Below are 18,794 nucleotides of genomic sequence, written 5' to 3' on the forward strand. Positions count from 1 at the left end.
TAAAAGGGAAAAATAAGTAGTTTTGTGCATTCCCAATCTTGTTCAGTAAGACATTGTGGTTTAAGTATAATGCCTCTGATATATAGTATTTAAGTATTAGCCTGACTACATATTAATTATGTGTGTTTTTTGATGTAAGCTGTTTTAATATATGATGGAAATTAAATATCATGCTTTTTGGGCTTGGAAGAATAAATGCATGACTGGCAAAATGTTGTCTTTGTGCTGAAATTAGGCTGTTTCCAATGATTAGGAGCTGTGCTTAGCATCAGAGCTTGTGTCTGTATAAAAGCCCACAGTCCCCAGCAGGGAAAAAAGGGCTGTGCAGATATTTGTGACCAGGCATGACAGATGTTTTTCTTAGTGCCAGAAAGCTCTCCCCAAACTAAGCAAGCCCCTCTAGTACCCCACCTCAGAGGAGTAAACCCATTCTAACCCACAGGGACAGAGACTTGGAACAAAGCCTGAAATTGTTCAAGGAGTGACTCACGAAAGCCGGGCAAGACTATCAGGTTTGAGGAAAGACTCTTGGCCTTGCCATCAGTCACTTAAAATGGTCCCTAGGCATTTTTAGTTATTTTCTTCAGCCTGGGACCCCTCCCATTTCAGCCTTTCTGTGATTAGTAGAGATGAGAGTCAGGAAAAGCATGCATTCAGTCCCTGCAGAGGAGGCAAGGACTTCATCAGCCTAAGCAATGACAACAGAACAATTATGGCAAGACATTTTATGGAAGGAATCATAGCATTTATAACTAGGAGTGTCTCTATCACATAGGTTTTCTCTAAGGGCTTAAGGTTCAAAGTGGACCTAGACAAAAACTCCTCTGAGCATTAGTGAGCCCTGAGTAGATGAGAGCTGGTCAAGCAGTCTCCCTACGAGCTGTCTTCAGGCCGGGTTTGGAATCAGAGCTCTGACACAATTCTGTCTTTCATCAGTATTTCAGTGAACTGAGAGCAAGTTTGATAAACAGCCAGCCTCTCCCCAAGCAGGAGGTCCTTGCCCAGTGCTTCAGGAACCTAATGGAAGGAGTGGAGCAGAACCTGTCCGTCAAGAACAGAGACAGGTGAGCATTGCCCAATAGGGTGTCACTGGGGGAAGTAGACATTCCAGGTTTATTGAAAATAACTATATTGTGCTTAACACAGCTCACATACAGATGTCCCTTTCTGTTACACCTTGTGATCCTAGCCTCAGTTCCATTCCATTCAGTAAATATTATTGGTTATTTGCTTTCTTTCAAGTGTCATACTAGGCATTATATAGGGATACAGAGATTAATAAAATGTAGTATCTGCCCTTAAGCAGTTTATAATTCCATAGGAGAGATATGAAAAATAACTATAATTGAAAAGATGAAAAGAAGGAAAGTGTAAATCTGCTATGGAAAATGAGGAAAGACTTCTTGGCATTTGAACGAACATAGTCCTTAAGGTCAGACAGACCCCACTTACAGCTAAGTTGGATCCTGACTGTAGCTAACAACAATGTACTGTGTATTTCAAAATAGCTAGAAGAGAAGACTTGAAATGTCCCCAACATATAGAAATGGTAAATGCTCCAGGTAATGGGTACCCTAAATACTCCAACTTGATCATTACACGTTCTGTGCATATAACAAAATATCACATGTACTCCATAATGATGTAAAAATATTATGTGTCAATTTTTTTAAAAAATTGTGGCTGGGCATGGTGGCTTACACCTGTAATGCCAGCACTTTGGGAAGCCAAGGCAGGCAGATCACCTGAAGTTGGGCATTTGAGACCAGCCAGGCCAACATGGTGAAACCCCATCTCTATTAAAAATATAAAAATTAGCCAAGCGTGGTGGCACTCACCTGTAGTCCCAGCTACTCAGGGATAAAAGAATTGCTTGAACCTGGGAGGCAGAAGTTGCCGTGAGCTGAGATCGCACCACTGCACTGCAGCCTGGGCAACAGAGTGAGACTCTGTCTCAAAAATAATAAATTTAATTTAAAAAAAATTTTTAAGATGATATTTTATAACTGGCCTTTTTAGGCTGTGTGGCAGCAGGCAGTTAACTTCTCCGCTCAGTTTCTTGACCAGTAAAATGGAGATGATAATAATCAATTCTGATGTTTAAATGACAGAACGTAGTGAAGCCTGGCACCTGGGACGTATGACCTACAGTATGAATTTCTTCCTCTGTCTGTTCTTTAAGAATGGCTGGTATCTCAGTTGCCAATGAAATCTAAATGAAAGGATCCTGGAACTTATCAGCTAGATCTGACTTTGTTCATTCATTCATTTAGTGTACAACACTTTATTCAGAATCTACTGTGTAGGCATTGGGGTTACCAGTGCTAAGCCAATTATTTAAGCTTCCTCCCCCTCATGGATCTTACATTCTAGTGGAAGAGACAGTAATGAATGATGGAGAAAGAACATATGTTCAGGAAAAAAAAAAGAAAATGCCTGCACCATCCTTTTATAAATGTGGTAGCATTCAAATGCTGCTCCATTTGAAATGCAAATCATCAGTCATCCCAGTAGCCACAGTGTGTTCTGGAGTTACCAGCCAGGGCTTTGGTAATACATGGCCAAGTCAGTTGGGATCTGCAGACATGTTCCCTTGACTGCTCACTTCAAGATCCTCGATCATGCAGAAAGTGACAACCTCAGAAGCCAGCAGTTGAGACTTGAACAAGGAAGCCCTAGGTGTCTCTGGGGAAAATTGCTTCACCTAAGGCTTGGAAATTTGAGTACTGCCTCCTGAGCTGTTCTGTGAAATGAGCAGACAACCCTCCTAGTTTAAGGAGAGTAATAGCCACAGAGGACTGACTCTTTTCCATGTACCAGGCACTGTGTTGAGTATTTACAGGCCTACAAGCATTGCCTCAAGCAAAGTGACCCAATAAATTTTCTTTTTTTTTTTTTTTTTTTTCCGAGGCAGAGTCTCTCTCTGTTTCCCAGGCTAGAGTGCAGTGGCACAGTCTCAGCTCACTGCAGCCCCACCTCCCAGGTTCAAGTTATTCTCCTCAGCCTCCTGAGTAGCTGGGATTACAGGCACTTGCCACCACACCTGGCTAATATTTTGTATTTTTAGTAGAGATGGGAGTTTGCCATGTTGACAAGGCTGGTGTCGAACTCCTGACCTCAGGTGATCCACCCGCCTCAGCCTCTAAAAGTGCTGTAAGTACAGGTGTGAGCCATCATGCCCAGCCTAAATTCTCACTTTCTACAATCCCTTGAGGAAACTACTCATGTTAGGTACCAAGACAAGAGGCTAAATATTCATCCAACATCACCTGACTAATAAGTGGTAAAGCTAGGATTTGAACCCAAGTAGTCTAACCCAGTGCCCCCTCTTTTTCAGCTACTAAATTCAGTTTTCTCATCTGTAAAATGAGGATACTGATACCTACCTCAGGGAAGACTTGTGATGATTAAATGACTTTATTGGTAAAATCAATCCAATGCTTGCCACATAAACTTTTATTCTTTTTTAAATAATCCTTACCATCTATGTGTAATTTAACTTTTCTAAAATTGCTTCTTTTTTTTTTTTTTTTTTTTTATTCCGGATGTTGTTTTTTTTTTTTTTCCCGGGGTGGGAGGGGAATGGGACAATCTCAGCTCACCGCAACCTCCGCCTCCTGGGTTCAAGCAATTCTCCCGCCTCAGCCTCCCGAGTAGCTGGAACTACAGGTGTGCCACCATGCCCAGCTAATTTTTGTATTTTCATTAGAGACGGGGTTTCACCATGTTGACTGGGATGGTCTCAATCTCTTGACCTCGTGATCCACCCGCCTCGGCCTCCCAAAGTGCTGGGATTATAGGCGTGAGCCACCGCCGCCACCGCGCCCGACCTAAAATTGCTTTTTAAAAGTAGAACCACAAAATGTACACCTCAAGATGTTCAGAGTGGATTTAGTGTCAACCCTGTTTTCCAGGAAGAGATGAGAGGTTGGTGGTACTGTTGGCGGAACAGCAATGGCAGTGGAAGTGGAGAGAAAAGAGCTCAGCTGAAATCTAGAGCCTTCCTCCAGGAGGGGCGGTCCCCGAAGTCCTGAACTCCAAAGTGGCTTTATCATCCAGAGATTCATGGAGGCTTGGCCTTATTACTACCCTTGACCCTTTCTTCCTTTTTCTGCAGGTTCACCCAAAACCTATCTGTATTCAGAAGAGATGTAACCGAGGCTCTGCACAGTGATGGCCACACTGAACCATGCAGTCTGGATATGATGAGCTGACCCAACTTTTCTGACCATGTGTGGAGCAGCCTTTATCAAGAGACTCTTGAAGGTCCGGGTCTCAGGACAGTGATGCTGGCTAGCCCAGGGGAATCTATTTTTCAAATCCCTATACTAACCACAACAAAAGCCCTACCTTCTTACACATCTAGCCTAATTATGAGAATTTATAACAGTACACAGTGTAAATTCAGTCTTTTCTCTGGAAAGCAAAGGATGTGTTTTCAGTCTTTCTATCAGATATTTTCTTTGTTCTCCTAATGCTCTGAAAGGATATAGAAACAGTGTTTAACCAAAGAACATAATAAACCAGGTTTGCACCTAAGTGTGTACTAGTTTATGGTCCTGCAATCAAGGCTGTCAGTTTGTTGGAGATGCAGCCTTCAACGTGGATCCTGGATTGAGACGAATGCCATTAGAACCTGTTAAATTAGTAGTTTGTTATGTGTCTGGAAGAAGCAGCGTTAGGGACTTTGGGCTGTGAGCATTTAGAACGAGCCTGGAAGCACTACAGAGCATCCCACAGGACCACACACAGGCCTCTCTGCCTCAGCTGCGTCTGATAAAGTTGAGAGACAGTAACACAATTAAATGACTTACAAACAACGTTTGCTTTTCACTGGCATAAATCTGAAGTGGTTCAGTCTAGAAGAATTAAGCCGTGCAATTACTGCCTGCAGAGATATTCAGAAGGAGTCATGTAGCCCCAGTCCGAAGTTCTGGGTGGTACCAGCACCCAGTTCTCTGCCTCCATTTAATTTTTTAAGAGAAAGTGAAGATAATATTAGAATATAACATTGAAGCAGCTCTGCCTTCTTCAGACTACCCAAAACAGTTCTAGGTGCTAAAATTCAGATTTTCCAAGGATGAGAAACAGCTGGTTTCCAACTCTCCACAAAAACTCCTATTACTGTTGGGATTTGGGATTGTGACTTAACCCAAACCCAGAACATGAAGAAGGCCTTTGCAGTTTATGCTGTACTGTTACTAGGCTAAAATTTGAGATTGCCCACTGCCAAGGGGTTTTTCTATCTCACTGCTCTGTTTTTATGGTTCAGGCTTATGATAAATATCGTGCCCTTAATTTCTGATAAGACATGAAAGGCTGGCCTTACAGTTGAACAAGACGTACATCTATAGGCTTCTGTTATAATCTCATTTCGCAGCCTAGTGTTTCTTGAAACCTTTCTTGATAGTTGAGTTTTGCGGTTGACTCGTCATATAAGAGCAGAGTCACTCAACTTTACCTCAAAATGTTTGTCGTCCGTGTACGAAGGAAACCAAGGGAAAATATTATATAGGGGGTTACTTCTAGTATTTAATGGATAAAGAAGCTTTGGCCTTACACTATGTTTCAGTAGAAATGGGAAATATAATTTTCCTTGAGAAGGCAAATTCTGAATTCTGTAAAACATCAGCTGCTCAGAGAAGTTGGTCAAGAATTTCTGTTTCTTGGAGGCTTATAACTGCACATTCACCCCACAAAAATGTATTAAAGAAGGCCTGTCCCATTCTGGCATGGTTTTCTTTATGAATCTAAAAGCGCCACCTTGTTTGCATTAAAGTGTTCACCAGAAAATGACCGTGGCCACTCGCTTCTCTTTCCCACATTACCAGAGGTCACCTGGTGGTTTCACAGCAGACAAGAAAGGCTCCATCAGACTTGGCCTTGGAAAGCTGTTCTCAGAGGACTGGCCAGGCCTGCCCCACGGCTGGCGTCAGCAGGACCTGCTAGTAGAGCTGGCCTCACAAGAACACACTGCAGGCATTACGCATCAGCTGGAGAAGACTCAGCCGACGGTTACCTTTACATGTGTGATCTCTTCTAGTCCTCACAACAGCCCTCTAAAGTTTAGACAACATTAGCTCCACTTTGCAGATAAGGAAACCAAGGTTCGAAGATGGTGTCTATAGCTTAGGGGTCACACAGGCAAGATTTGAACCCAGATCTGTCTCACCTCAAAGAAATTCCTGGCCCCTTGCAAGGAAGACCTGTATTTCAGAATGATGAGTTGAAACCAGTGAATATTTAGGTCCATTATCATCTGTTTCACAGAATCTGTTGTTACATAACACATTACCCCAAAACTTAGTGCCTTAAAGCAACATTTATTATCTCACAGTTCCTGTAGGTCAGTAATTTGCAGCTGGGTTTCAGGCTCTCTCTCTCTCACAGGCCGTGATCATTTCAAGGCTTGACTGGGTAAGGCTCTGCATGCAGACTCACTTGTGATGGTTAGCAGGAGTCAGTGTCTCACGAGTTGTTGCCTCAGTTTCTTGCCACATGGGTCTCTTCAGAGGGCAGCACACAGCATGGAAGCTTATTTCATCAGAGAAGAGTCAGAGAGAGTACAGCAATCTGGAAGTCACCATCTTTTATCACCTGATCTCAGAAGGGCCATCCCATCACTTTTGCGCTATTCTGTTCATTAGAAGTAAATCACTAAAGTGGGGATTATTGGGAGCCATTTTCAAAGCTGTCTGCCACAACTCTTGTCTGGCCTTTGCAAGAGAGGTTGAGTTTTAGCTATAAATTTGTTTCTTAAAACCTGCAAAGGAGCCGGGCACGGTGGCTCAAGCCTGTAATCCCAGCACTTTGGAAGAGGCCGAGGCAGGTGGATCACGAGGTCAAGAGATCGAGACCATCCTGGTCAACATGGTGAAACCCCATCTCTACTAAACTACAAAAAATTAGCTGGGCATGGTGGCGCGTGCCTGTAATCCCAGCTACTCAGGAGGCTGAGGCAGGAGAATTGCCTGAACCCAGGAGGCGGAGGTTGCAGTGAGCCGAGATCGCGCCATTGCACTCCAGCCTGGGCAACAAGAGCGAAACTCCGTCTCAAAAAAAAAAAAAAAAAAAAAAAAACCTGCAAAGGGATCTTTCTTTTTCCTTTAGAGGGCCAGGTTCCATTCTGAGCCCTTCCTGAGGGAGGAAAAGGAAGTGGGGAAGCTGGGATATTTAAGGATCACACATAATGCACACTCATCCCACAGTAGATGAGAACAAGATTTGGGGGACTCCGCCTCCAAAACTGCCAGGGTCTGCCTTGGTGAGGGACATGGGGATTTTTTGAGAAGAGACCTGGAGTTCCATGTGCGAGTGGGCCTTATAGGAACATCCTGTCCCAAGGATAAAGCAGGCAAAGACACACACAAAGCTGTGGAGGCTATATGAAAGACAGCTAATGGAGCTGCTGGTCCAATCAGATCACACGTGTATCCAACTTAGACTGAGCAACAGGAGAAGATAGTGCTGGCAGTTCCAAGGGGCCAACCACTTCACAAATGTGCTCAGAGAGGATGAGATGGGAGGTGTGGCTGCTGTTTGCACACCTCACCCTTCTGATGGGATTCTAGTGTACAGACAGAGGGACTGCTCATGCAGTGTGAGCGCTAAGTCAAGCCAGCTGCTTCAGGGATGCTCAAGCAAGAAACAGTTTGAAGGGATTCTGACTTTGCTCAATTTTTGCCATCCATACTGACTTCAGAACCTGGCTCCTGAGAAAGCTGTATTCTGCCTGTGTCCCAGATGTTTCTGTTACTCTGTGCTTTCCAATCAGGCTTCTCTAGGATGGGGGACAAAGGAGTGTAGAGTCCCTGCACTGTGTTTGATTATCTAAACTAAAAGCCCTCTTGGCCTCCTGGACTCCCTTCCTTGGTCGTGACAACCTAGAAGTACCTTCAGATTAAGGTAGTGGGGGCCCCTTTCAAAATGCAAAAGTGGCTTGCCCTGTAGCTGTTAGCTGAGATTGACGACCAGATTAGCTAACTGTCAACAGCTGCACATGAGAACCAAAAACGGGGTGGATTTGGTGAGAAAAATTGGAGACGCAGAAAGATCTGGCATACGGGAAACCTGATAGAGATGTTCAGCAGTTTTGGGGAAGTATCATTTAAGAGAACTCAGCTCCTTATGATGAGGAGGGAAAGGAGTGCCTGCAGAGAAAAGCAGCGTTGAGTAAAAAGAGAAAGCAAACTTTTTTTTTTTTTTTGAGACTCCACTCTGTTGCCCAGGCTGGAGTGCAGTGGCGCGATCTCAGCTCACTGCAACCTCCATCTCCCAGGTTCAAGTGATTCTCCTGCCTCAGCCTCCTGAGTAGCTGGGACCACAGACACATGCCATCACGCCCGGCTAATTTTTTGTATTTGTAGTGGAGACGGGGTTTCACCGTCTTAGCCAGAATGGCCTTGATCTCCTGACCCCATCATCCACCCACCTCAGCCTCCCAAAATGCTGGGATTATAGGTGTGAACCACTGAGGCCAGCCCAGGTTTTTTTTGTTTTTTTTTTTTTTTTCAAAGATGGGGTTTCACCATGATGGCCAGGCTCGTCTTGAACTCCTGACCTTGCCCAGGAGGCAGTGCAGTGGCACACTCATGGTTCACTGCAGCCTCGAACTCCTGGGCTCAAACAATCCTCCCATCTCAGCCTCCTGAGTAGCTGAGATTACAGGCCCACGTCACTCTACCTGGCTAATTTTTGTATTTTTTATAAAGACAGGGTTTTGCCATGTTGGCCAGGCTGGTTTTGAACTTCTGGGCTCAAGCAGTTCACCCACCACAGCCTCTCAAAGTGCAGGGACATGAGCCACCACTCCTGGTCTTCTTAAAAGTTTCAAGATGAGCATAAAGTAATTAGAACTGCTTTCATTTATTGAGCACCCACTAGGCATTGCAAATTGCTATTTCATTTTATGCTTCCCAGTAAGAATGTCAAGAATTATTATCCCCATTTTAGAGATGAGAAAACTGAGACTAAAAGACTGCCCCCCAAAGCCACATAGCTAGAAAGTGGACAAGCCAGGATTCAAAGTCAGATCTGCCTGACCTCAAAACTCCTATTTCTTTTCCACTATAATCCCTTGAACAAGGTCCTTCACAGCTTTCTCTAGAGGACAGTTGGGTGGGACAGCTCGATGTGGAACAGTTTGACACCCCCAGTGGGACTAGGCACTCCCAGGGAAAGGCCAGTCCAGGACCTGGGCCTTGTGTGCTGGGTCTGTGGGTTCTGCCACCGATTCATCCTCCTCCCTGAACTTTCTAAAATTATTCTTGAGACTTTTAAATGTTTTATTGAGGTGCAAGTTTACAATGACAGCAAACCTTTCAAACTACAGCAAGAGTAACCTGCCTCCTTGGCATATTAAAAAATAATGTTAGTGTCGGTTTTTACGCCCTATAGTTTGGATTGCTGATAAGAGCGCTTCCTTGACAAGATTCTTTTTGAGGTTTACAGAAAGCGTAATAAAATATGTAAGTTACATTTCCACAAACAAAAGCTATAACATAAGTTATTTATAAGCGTGAGATACAAACAGTATCACGATAAATAAACCATAAAGGGTACCTGCAACATTCATCTTAATGTAATTTGCCCAACAAAAGTGTTGAAACGAAGTCAAATTTAGTAGAGAAATCTGTCAGGAAGAAAGGAAAGTTGCAGCGCACAAATGGGAAAAATGGCTCATGTGTAGGGGAAGGAAACAAGGGCACGAGATCAGGTTTGGAGGTCCCTGAGAAGCCCACCCCATGCGGTTGCCCACCCTGCCTGCCCTTGCTCTCCCAAGCCTGCACGCACTGACCGATTCTTGCCACTCTACACACGCTGCCATCTACACAATCCCTGTTCACATACCCTTTATAACCTCCACCAACCCCCTACCCCATGGAGAAAGGAACCTCTCACCACTCCCCTCTCCTCTAACCCCCAGCCCTAGGGCCAGCTTCCTCAGGCTGCTGCCAGCCTCCCTGCCAGGACCTGGGTCTGACACAGCCCAAGCACCCTGGAAATCATTTCTTCAATCATTCATTCACCTGGCACAGATAAAGCTAGTGAACAGGATAAATAAGATGAGTTCCAAGGGTGATGACGGGGTGAGTGTGCTGCTCTGGAGGATGGACAGAGAGGTGAGGGCTGGCCTGGGTTGTAAAGGACTAAAGGAACCAGTCATGGGCGGGGCTGGGGGAGGTGAATGCCGAGCTGAGTGCACGCAAATGCCTGCGCTCGATTCTGACCCCTTTTTCTTATCCCTTTGTCTGATCTTGCTTTGTGCCATTGAGTTTAATACCACAAACTTGATAATGTCTTCCAGTCCTCCACGCCCTGGGCCCAGCCCTGGGACGTGGGATCAAATGCCACCAACACCATTTTGCCCAAAAGGAACTCCCAGGCCAGTAGGGGAGAAAAGCGAGCCCCGCTATGGCCAGCCCTCACCCCCACTCTTGGGCTCATTCCACCCAGACCCTGCACTGATTCCCCTCCCTGCTCAGTCCTGTGACTTAGAATCTTTACCACCTGCTCCAAATAGGGGTGTGAGGTAAAGGAGAAAAAGTGGGCTTCGTAGTCTAAACAGTCCTGGTTCAAATCCCAGCTTCATCCCTTTCCACTACGTGCCGTTGGACTAAAGACCATTTCCCTAAGCCAGCTGTCCTTGAAGCCTCATGACCTGCAATTGGGGGTCCCAAGCAACAGCCGACACCTGAAGGCCTTTTCCTTCCACTGGCTGGCAGTCTTGAGACTGATCAGACCTCCTCAGGAAGGTTCCTCCCCAAGTCCTGCCCACTGGGGCAAGCAGTGACGAAGAGCTCAGACTGCTTTGTAGATGGGGAAACCAAGCCCCTGAGCTGGGGTATGGTCCAGGAAATGTGAGTAGGTGTCCAGTAAATATTCGTTGAATAAATAAATGAATGGGCAAATAAATTTGGGCAGATGTCTTTAGAGCCTTCCATCAGAAGAACTGGAAGGGCTCCTAGGGACTCCTAACTAGGGTGTGTGAACCAAGAACAGCACGGCAGGTCAGCAACCTGTGACGTGATATGTGTGCCAAATTATGTGTTTTTGTCTTTTCCTATGGAAGCAGACCACAATATTTCCATCCGTGTTGCAAATAGGATAGCTGACCCAAATACATTTAAAGTCCTGATTCAATCTCTACCCCATTTCACAAACAGAGAAATGGAGTCTCATTTCACTCAGGAAATCAGTGGCAGAATGAGCCTGGAAGAACCTGGCCTCCCACATCTGGGCTCATGGGCCAGCTGGAAGTCCCAGCATCTTGTCTGTCATCCTTGAAGCCCCACCCTCTTCTAGATGACTCTTGGCAAAGCCTCCACCAGATGTACACTTTTCTTCCAGCTTCTTCTTGGGGAAGAGGAGAGGATGTGCTGCATTCTGAAAGTCTCTTTAGCCCCAGGAATCCTCATCCCCAGTTCTTACAATTGCCATTTCCTAATCTCTTTCAGTGTGTGTGCCTCACTGTTCAAGTGACAGCAGGTAAATTACAAGGGCAGCAAGAAATTACAACCTCAGGAACACCAACTATCAGAACATACCTGGCCAAAACAGTGCTGAGAGGAAAATGTATGCCCTTGAATGCATTTATTTAAAAGGAAAGAAAAGTTGACTAATTAAATTTTCAACTGAACAAAGAAGAAATTAAGTAATTTTTAAAACCACAACATTCATGAAAGAGGTGGCATTTTAAGAGGGGACAATGAAATCATAGGCTTTTTTAAAAAGCCAACAAAATAACAAACCTTTGGCAGGTATGATCAGGAGAAGGCAGGAATGAACAACACTGGGAATGAGAAGCGGAAGGTATTAATACAGATTCATATGAGAGCTTCAAATTCTGAGAGAATCTTCCCACAGCGTTACAACAATAAATTTTAAAACTTGGATGAAATGGACAATATTCTGGGCACTGGCTTCCAGAGTTGAGCAGGCATTAGAATCACCTGGAGGGCTTGTTAAACACAGATTGCCGAATCCTACCCCAGAGTTTCTGATTCCATAGATCTGGCGAGGGTCCAGGAATTTGCATTTTTAACAAATTCTCCAGTGATGCTGTTGCTGCTACTCTGGGAACACACTTTGAGAACCACTGTCCTAGGGACTAATATCTGACCCAATTTACCCCAGCTACTGAGCTGCCTAGCAGCTCTCTATCTGGATAGGACATGAAAGGAGGCTTATGATTGGTGGCCCAAAGCTCCTTCATCTGGGTGACAGGGCTGGATGATGAGGAACCATGGAGGTCAGAAAGCCAGAACCCAGCAGTGAGGCAGAGCTCTGACCCATGCCAGGCTTTACCTGGAGGGGCTCATTTAATCCCATGAGGTTTATTTACTAAATGAAGAAACTGAGGCACAAAGAGGCTGAATAATTCCCTGAGTCACAGCCTATTCTCAAGCACATGCTCTGAGAGTAGCCCTGTGCCACCCACACCTTCATTCTGCACCACAAACCTCTGTGTGGCGGGCCTTGTTGTCCTGATTTAACGGTGTCTGAAGTGACAAGGGCAGCCCTGAGTCCAGGACTCTGGAAGCCAGAAGGGAAGTGGAGCTGGTGAGGTGCCAACTCCAGCCCCCAAGTGGGGAGCTGTGCTTTCCTTGAACCCTCAACGCCTCAATTCCCTCATCAGTTAGAAATTGGAGTCACTAACAGCCCTTTCCTCACAGCGTCGTTGTGAAGAATAAATAAGTGTCCAGCTCCTTGCCTGGCACAGGTTCTCAGCTACAGTAGCTTTACTGTTGTCATTAAAGTTATGATTATATAACCTCCAGAGTTACTCAGAGGCACTTCCACGATGTTATCTCATTTCGTTCTCACAGCCACCCTGGGGGTAGCTGGTGCCCTTTTTGTTTTACAAATAAGGAAAATGAGGTCCTGGGAGGGGTGGTTAGGGACCCAACAGCACCCACACTGCCAGTGGCAGGGCCTGAATTAGAAACAGGAGCCCCCCCCCCCCCCCCCGCGGCCAGGGCAATGGCATCTACCCTATCTGAGGGTCCTTGTCACAGGAAGGGAGTAAGGCAGCGCTTGCCCAGACCCCAGGCATCCTGCAGCTTTCACCCTTCCTGTTGGCCTCCTCTCCACACCCGCCACAACGGTTCAGCAAGGGCCAGGAACTTGCCCAAGGTCACACAGCGGGCAAGCGACCTAACTCCAGACCCAGACCTGGAGGCCTGTTGGGAGAAGAGAGAAAGAATCCCCAACCTGCATTTCCTGCCCTTCCCGGTCCTCTGAAAATGACCCTACTGGTAGGCAAATACACCCTTCTCTCCAACTGAGCCCATGCAAAGAAAACTGCAAACAAAATAAACAAGAGTCATAAGAGCAATACATCAGCCACTACTCTGGGGGGATGGAGTGGGAGGTGAGCCACGCTGTCTAGTGCCTACTACGTGCCAGGGCCAATGCTCTGCGCTCCCTCAACATCTCACTCGCGGCTCACGAACATCCAGCAAGCACGCCTTTCCCTTTTCGCAAACAAGAAAACCGAACCCTAAAGATATGGAATCACTTGCTCAAGGTCACTCAGCTAGGAAGTGGCCAGTCCAAATTTGAACACACTTCTCGCCAACAGCACATCCGAGCTCTCACCACTGTCCGCACCACAAGCAGCGGGAGGAAGAGCCCAGGGCAGGGGTGCGACATTCAAAGAGTTTGCACCTAACGATTTTAGCATTAGCTGAAAGAAAATGATTCTGCTTGTCTCCCCAGGGCTGGAGCGGAAGGTGACTACTCCGTGTGCGGTCCTGTCCACGGCGCCCTGGGCCTGGATAGAAAGTCACTGAGACGCGAGCAGAACGGGGAGTGGTTCCAGCGCCCAGAGTGGACTAGAGCAGGGAGGGGCTCACCACTCGCGTTTCCCAAAGAAATCCCGCTGTTTGCTCTAACTAGGAGCTGCCCCCCTCCCTTGACATTCAGGAACCCGAAGTCCCTAGACCCTCCGAGCCGCAAGCGGGTTCCCACGCGCGACCACAGCCCCCTCCATCCTGCAACGAATTTCGAGAGCCAGGTCCCCGCTCCCCACCGGGCGACCCCGCGTCCCTAGCCCAGCCGCAGCTGGCACGCGTGGGCACCTGCGAGTCACGCCTCGGTCCGCCTGGCCAGAGCCAGGGAGTGTCTCCAAAGTGGCCGCGACGCCGCGGCCGAAACCCGGGCGGGGGCGAATTCTCCCCACGCGGGTCGGCGTCCTCCGGAGCGCAGAGAACGCTATGGTGCTCCCCTCTCCCCGCGCGCAGGCTACGCGAAGCCTGCCCCCAGGAGTGCGCCCCTTTCGTTGCTTCCGCGGCTGTAGTGTCCAAGGGGTTTCTGCGGATTCCGCCGGGTCGTTCCAGGATCGCAACTCCATTGTAACTGAAAGGATTCATTTGGTTTGGCTTTTGCTCAGATGAAGAAAATTGGAAGAAAACGAAAACTCCCTCAGCAAAAGACAATTTCACCAGCGGAGCGCTCTACCAGGCCAGCGCGATGTCTGGGAAGCGGCCCCGGCCGGGAGGAGCGGGGAGCGTCTGCTAATTGTAGCTTCGTTAGATTTCGGGTTTGGGAGGCTGCGGTTCGGGCGCTAATATCCGCCGCCCATTATCCTGGCTAATAAATTTGACCTATTGTTCGTTTGTTAAAATGATGTCACCTTGGAACAGTCCCTAAGCTCCTATTTCCATGAATTAGGCCTTTATTGAAAGCCGGGAGCCAATGAGAGGAGAGAGGCTTGTTGATCGCAGCCAATGGCTGCGGCGGGAGAGGAATTAGCAGCGGAAACTCCAGGTTCGGTTCAAGAAAGATGACACAGAGCCTGTCGGGCCCGCGCACTCTTGGCAAAGTTTCAGTGCGACGAGAGGCGCCGGGCGCTCCATGGCCGCGCCGTAACGGGGACCCAGCCGCCTCCCCGCCCAGCCCAGCCCAGCCCTTCCGCCCGCCCAGGATGGAGGCGCCCGCCAGCGCTCAGACCCCGCACCCGCACGAGCCCATCAGCTTCGGCATCGACCAGATCCTTAACAGCCCGGACCAGGACAGCGCATCAGCCCCGCGGGGCCCCGACGGCGCCAGCTACCTAGGAGGCCCCCCCGGGGGCCGTCCCGGCGCCACATACCCGTCTCTGCCCGCCTCCTTTGCGGGCCTCGGCGCGCCCTTCGAGGACGCGGGATCTTACAGTGTCAACCTGAGCCTAGCGCCCGCCGGCGTGATCCGGGTGCCGGCGCACAGGCCGCTGCCCGGGGCCGTGCCGCCGCCTTTGCCAAGCGCGCTACCCGCCATGCCCTCCGTGCCCGCGGTCTCCAGCCTGGGAGGCCTCAATTTCCCCTGGATGGAGAGCAGCCGCCGCTTCGTGAAAGACCGTTTCACAGGTGAGCAGAGCTGGCGACCAGGCTCCAGGCCTCCGCCCTCTCGGGGCCAGAGGCGCCGCGCCCTGTGCGCTCCACTCCGGGAAACCATTTCAGAGGCCCAAGCGCGGCAGAGGCCTCGACCCCCGGGCCCCGGGCAGCCGTAGTGGGGAGGGTAATAGGAGAATTGCAGGAAAATAAGCCTGTGCCCAGGGGAAGGGACATGGGGCGAGGGCGTCTCCCGACTGGCTTGGTGTCGCTGGAAACGCGCGCGACCAGCGAAATAGCGGAGCTCTCCATGTCCCACGGGCGCCACGGGGTCCGCATGGGGCCCGAACGGTGGCCAAGTCGGGCTGGGCTTCAGGGGCCCTCGTGTGTCTCCGCAGCGGCGGCCGCACTCACGCCCTTCACCGTGACCCGGCGCATCGGCCACCCCTACCAGAACCGGACGCCGCCCAAGCGTAAGAAGCCGCGCACGTCCTTTTCCCGGGTGCAGATCTGCGAGCTGGAAAAGCGCTTCCATCGCCAGAAGTATCTGGCCTCGGCCGAGAGGGCGGCGCTCGCCAAGTCCCTCAAAATGACGGACGCGCAGGTCAAGACCTGGTTCCAAAACCGGAGGACCAAGTGGCGGTGAGAGAGGCCTGACCCAGCCCACCTTACACCTGCCCCGTCCTGAACCGCAGCCTCTCACTCGCCCCATTTTAAGGCTATCCCCTACCCCGCCCTCCCACGCCTCCCCCAAGCACACTCCCACCCCGCCTTCGCAGATTGTACCTCCTCCTTTCACCCTTTTCGCTGGCCTGTGCTTCTCTCTCCGTCTTGGTCTTCCACGCCTCGGTTTCTCCTCCAAGCCCATCCCCATCTTTCGTGAGCCCCTCCAACTCTTTCCCCGGGTTTTGTTCCGTCTCCTGCGCTAGCTTGATTTCCTCTCACCACCCCCCAATACACACACACACACACACGTACACGCACACACACACACAAGGGCCTCTCGCACTCTCCTTCTCCTCCTTCCAGCCCGCCCTCTCTGATTTTCAACAATCCCTCGTGGACGCCGGTTCCCCCTCTAGCTCCGCGTCTCCACTCCAGCCGCGTTTTTATCCAATCTATTTTCATTCTACCCGTAAATGGCGAAGCGATCGAGTCTGGAAAGGGGTTCAAGACCGGCCTTGGGTAAACTGGATGAAACTGACCCCGGGCGTCGTGCAGGCGGTGCAGAGCCAGCCTGCCCACCCACAGACCCCAGCAACCCCAGTGCTCGCAGGGCCAAGTCAGTTACACCTAGGCCCTGCCCTTGCTATCCCGCGAAAGGAACAATCTTTATTGTTGGTGAAGCCGCAATATCCAGGCGTGCAGGTGGGCAGCGAGCAGAGTCCCCTCCTGGAGACCCTCTGGCTTACAACAAAAACAAATGATCCCAACCCGCTCCCTTGGATATGAGGGCCTCGGGCGTAAAGCGCGGGCTGGGAGGCAGACGCGCTCTGCGCCTCGAGGCTCCCGGAAGGCCTCCGCTCCCAGGAGGGCCGGGGCCCCGCCGGCGGCCCCGTGGTGCCGGGTGCTTGACGATGCTGTCCTTCTCCCTCCCCCGGTGCAGGCGGCAGACGGCGGAGGAGCGGGAGGCGGAGCGCCAGCAGGCGAGCCGGCTCATGCTGCAGCTGCAACACGACGCCTTCCAAAAGAGCCTCAACGACTCCATCCAGCCCGACCCGCTCTGTCTGCACAACTCGTCTCTCTTTGCTCTGCAGAATCTGCAGCCCTGGGAGGAGGATAGTTCCAAGGTCTCCGCCGTCACTTCGCTGGTGTGAGCCCACCAGCGCGCACAGTCGCCAAGGAACGCCGCCCCCACCCAGCGGGGCGCCCCGGACCCCCTCCCAGCCGGGCTGCAGGGGAACCGGGGCTGAGAGGGGAAGGGGCCGCCCAGCTCGAGTAGGCCCCAGGGCGCGGCCGCTGACTGGCCGGCCGCGGAGGGGGGTCGGGCCCGGGCTCCGCGCGGCCGCACAATCCGAGCCCCAGCCCAGCGCCCCGTCCCGCCCCAGGCCCGGGCCTGACAAAGAAAGCGCCTTACGTTTCTCCGACCCCGCCCGCACCCCCCCCGGGCCGGGCGCCTGTATTATACTTTGTACTTTTGCCCAAACGTGTAAATAATAAAAAGTTTTGGCTTTTTTCTTTAGAAACTGGCCACCTGCTTCCCCTACGGGGGCCGCTGGAGGAGGGGCAGCCGACCAGGCAGCTGGGGGAAGTGCCAGGGGCTCGGGGCACCCTGCGTTTAGGCTGGGTCCACTCTTCTTCTTTTCGGTTCCTTTTATTTAAGTCGTTTTATTTAATAAAAAAAAGTTAGCTATTTCACTTAACGCCGCTTTTATTTCGTTTTGGTTCCAATAATGCTCGGCGACCCCTGGCCCTGCGCCCCACCCCTACGGCGGTAGAAGCCGAGCGGCGGTGTGCAGGGCGCGTCCACTTCTGCAAGGTTCGTCTGCATTCACCTCGGCTGCAACCCCGGCCAGGGGCCCGGCGGAGGATGCGCGGTGCAGGTCAGTTGGTGCCGGCCGCCCGCAGCCTGGGTGCCCGCGGGATGGGGACTGGGCGTGGGAAAGGTGCTCCAAGCCCGAAGGCCGCTGGCCAGCGCCGGGGCGGGCTGGGGAGTTAAGGGCTGCGCCAGGGCCCACCTAGGCCCCGCTAGGTCAAATCCACCTGGGGTTGGGAGGCAGGGTGGCCTCGAACTTCTTGGAACTCAAGCCGGAACTCGGAACCCCGCTTCACCCTGCAACCCGCTTTCCTCCCTCTTTCCCCTGAGCCTCGGAGAGGACCTGGCTCTGGCGGGTCTGGGCGCGCTGTGGGCAGGCTTTGCGCGTAGAGCGGGTGGAAGCCCTCGGTGTCCAAACGTCTGGGGAGCAAATGCAGCGCACAACCCCGGGGGCCCCGCTCCTTGTCGGGTTTGCGTGGGACCCCAGGTGGAGCATGACGTTATGTGACGTCACCACAGCCCCCGCAGCGTCACTGTGCTGAAGTGGGCGGGGCTCCTGGAACTCAGAACTCTAAGCCCTGGTTTGGTCGCCGCGTGGCCGGGTCCACCCAGCTCCACCGTGGCTCAAGAGTTGGAAGTTTCAGGTTGGCGGGATTGGGAGCGTGTGACCCCTACCAACCACGACGAACACACAAAGTCTGTGAACATTTCCTCTTATTTCATCCCCCCTTTTATCATTCTCGCTTTCAGTCTTCTAAAAACTTATTTTCCGGCTCTCTGTTTCTTTCTCTACGATGTTCCGTATTTTCTCCTCTGTATGTTACTCTGAGTCTCTGGCTATATCTTTCTCCTTTTCTTTACAGTTTTATGATGTTTCTCAGTTTAGTTCGTCCTTTATTGCTTTTCATTGCCCTCAGCCTTTTCTTGTTCTGTCATCTCCTCCTCTTTCTCTCCCCAGTTCTGACTCTTGCCCTCTGTGTCTCTTTGGGTTTCTTTGTCTCTCTCCT

The 18,794-nt window shown here is 50.4% G+C and overlaps 3 protein-coding genes across 7 annotated transcripts in view; 2 read left to right on the forward strand and 1 right to left on the reverse strand.

Annotated features, from left to right (window-relative positions):
- RANBP17 (RAN binding protein 17) overlaps nt 1-5,796 on the forward strand; it is a 392,396-nt gene extending 386,600 nt beyond the window's left edge. For all 5 annotated transcript variants that reach the window (XR_004263498.1, XM_032260328.1, XM_032260329.1 and 2 more), the window contains 2 exons: nt 937-1,064; nt 4,118-5,796. Coding sequence is in view for 4 of the 5 variants with exons in the window: in XM_032260328.1 (XP_032116219.1) it covers nt 937-1,064; nt 4,118-4,214 (225 nt within the window). In the remaining variant the exon portion in view is untranslated. The remainder of the gene's footprint in view (nt 1-936; nt 1,065-4,117) is intronic.
- A 5,788-nt stretch (nt 5,797-11,584) lies between these two features.
- LOC116538148 lies at nt 11,585-14,449 on the reverse strand. Its single transcript, XM_032260399.1, has one exon. The coding sequence runs from the start codon at nt 14,351-14,353 to the stop codon at nt 13,940-13,942; it is 414 nt and encodes a 137-aa protein (XP_032116290.1). The 5' UTR covers nt 14,354-14,449; the 3' UTR covers nt 11,585-13,939.
- Nucleotides 14,450-14,814: 365 nt separating this feature from the next.
- On the forward strand, nt 14,815-17,669 carry TLX3 (T cell leukemia homeobox 3). The gene is made up of 3 exons (XM_032260400.1): nt 14,815-15,347; nt 15,710-15,953; nt 16,918-17,669. Exons 1-3 carry the CDS (start codon nt 14,927-14,929, stop codon nt 17,126-17,128), a joined length of 876 nt encoding a protein of 291 aa, XP_032116291.1. The 5' UTR covers nt 14,815-14,926; the 3' UTR covers nt 17,129-17,669.
- Nucleotides 17,670-18,794: the final 1,125 nt, after the last annotated feature.

The sequence above is a fragment of the Sapajus apella genome, unplaced genomic scaffold, assembly GCF_009761245.1.
Source record: "Sapajus apella isolate SASKATOON/1434 unplaced genomic scaffold, GSC_monkey_1.0 scaffold117, whole genome shotgun sequence".
Taxonomy (NCBI): domain Eukaryota; kingdom Metazoa; phylum Chordata; class Mammalia; order Primates; family Cebidae; genus Sapajus; species Sapajus apella.

What these genes read in the sequence shown, in the direction of transcription:
- TLX3 (XM_032260400.1), top strand. Translation starts at nt 14,927, where the DNA reads ATGGAGGCGCCCGCCAGCGCTCAGACCCCGCACCCGCACGAGCCCATC. An exon ending in CGTGAAAGACCGTTTCACAG is followed by an intron (nt 15,348 to 15,709) that starts GTGAGCAGAGCT and finishes GTGTCTCCGCAG; the next exon opens with CGGCGGCCGCACTCACGCCC. An exon ending in AACCGGAGGACCAAGTGGCG is followed by an intron (nt 15,954 to 16,917) that starts GTGAGAGAGGCC and finishes CCCCCGGTGCAG; the next exon opens with GCGGCAGACGGCGGAGGAGC.
- LOC116538148 (XM_032260399.1), bottom strand. Translation starts at nt 14,353, where the DNA reads ATGGAGTTGCGATCCTGGAACGACCCGGCGGAATCCGCAGAAACCCCT.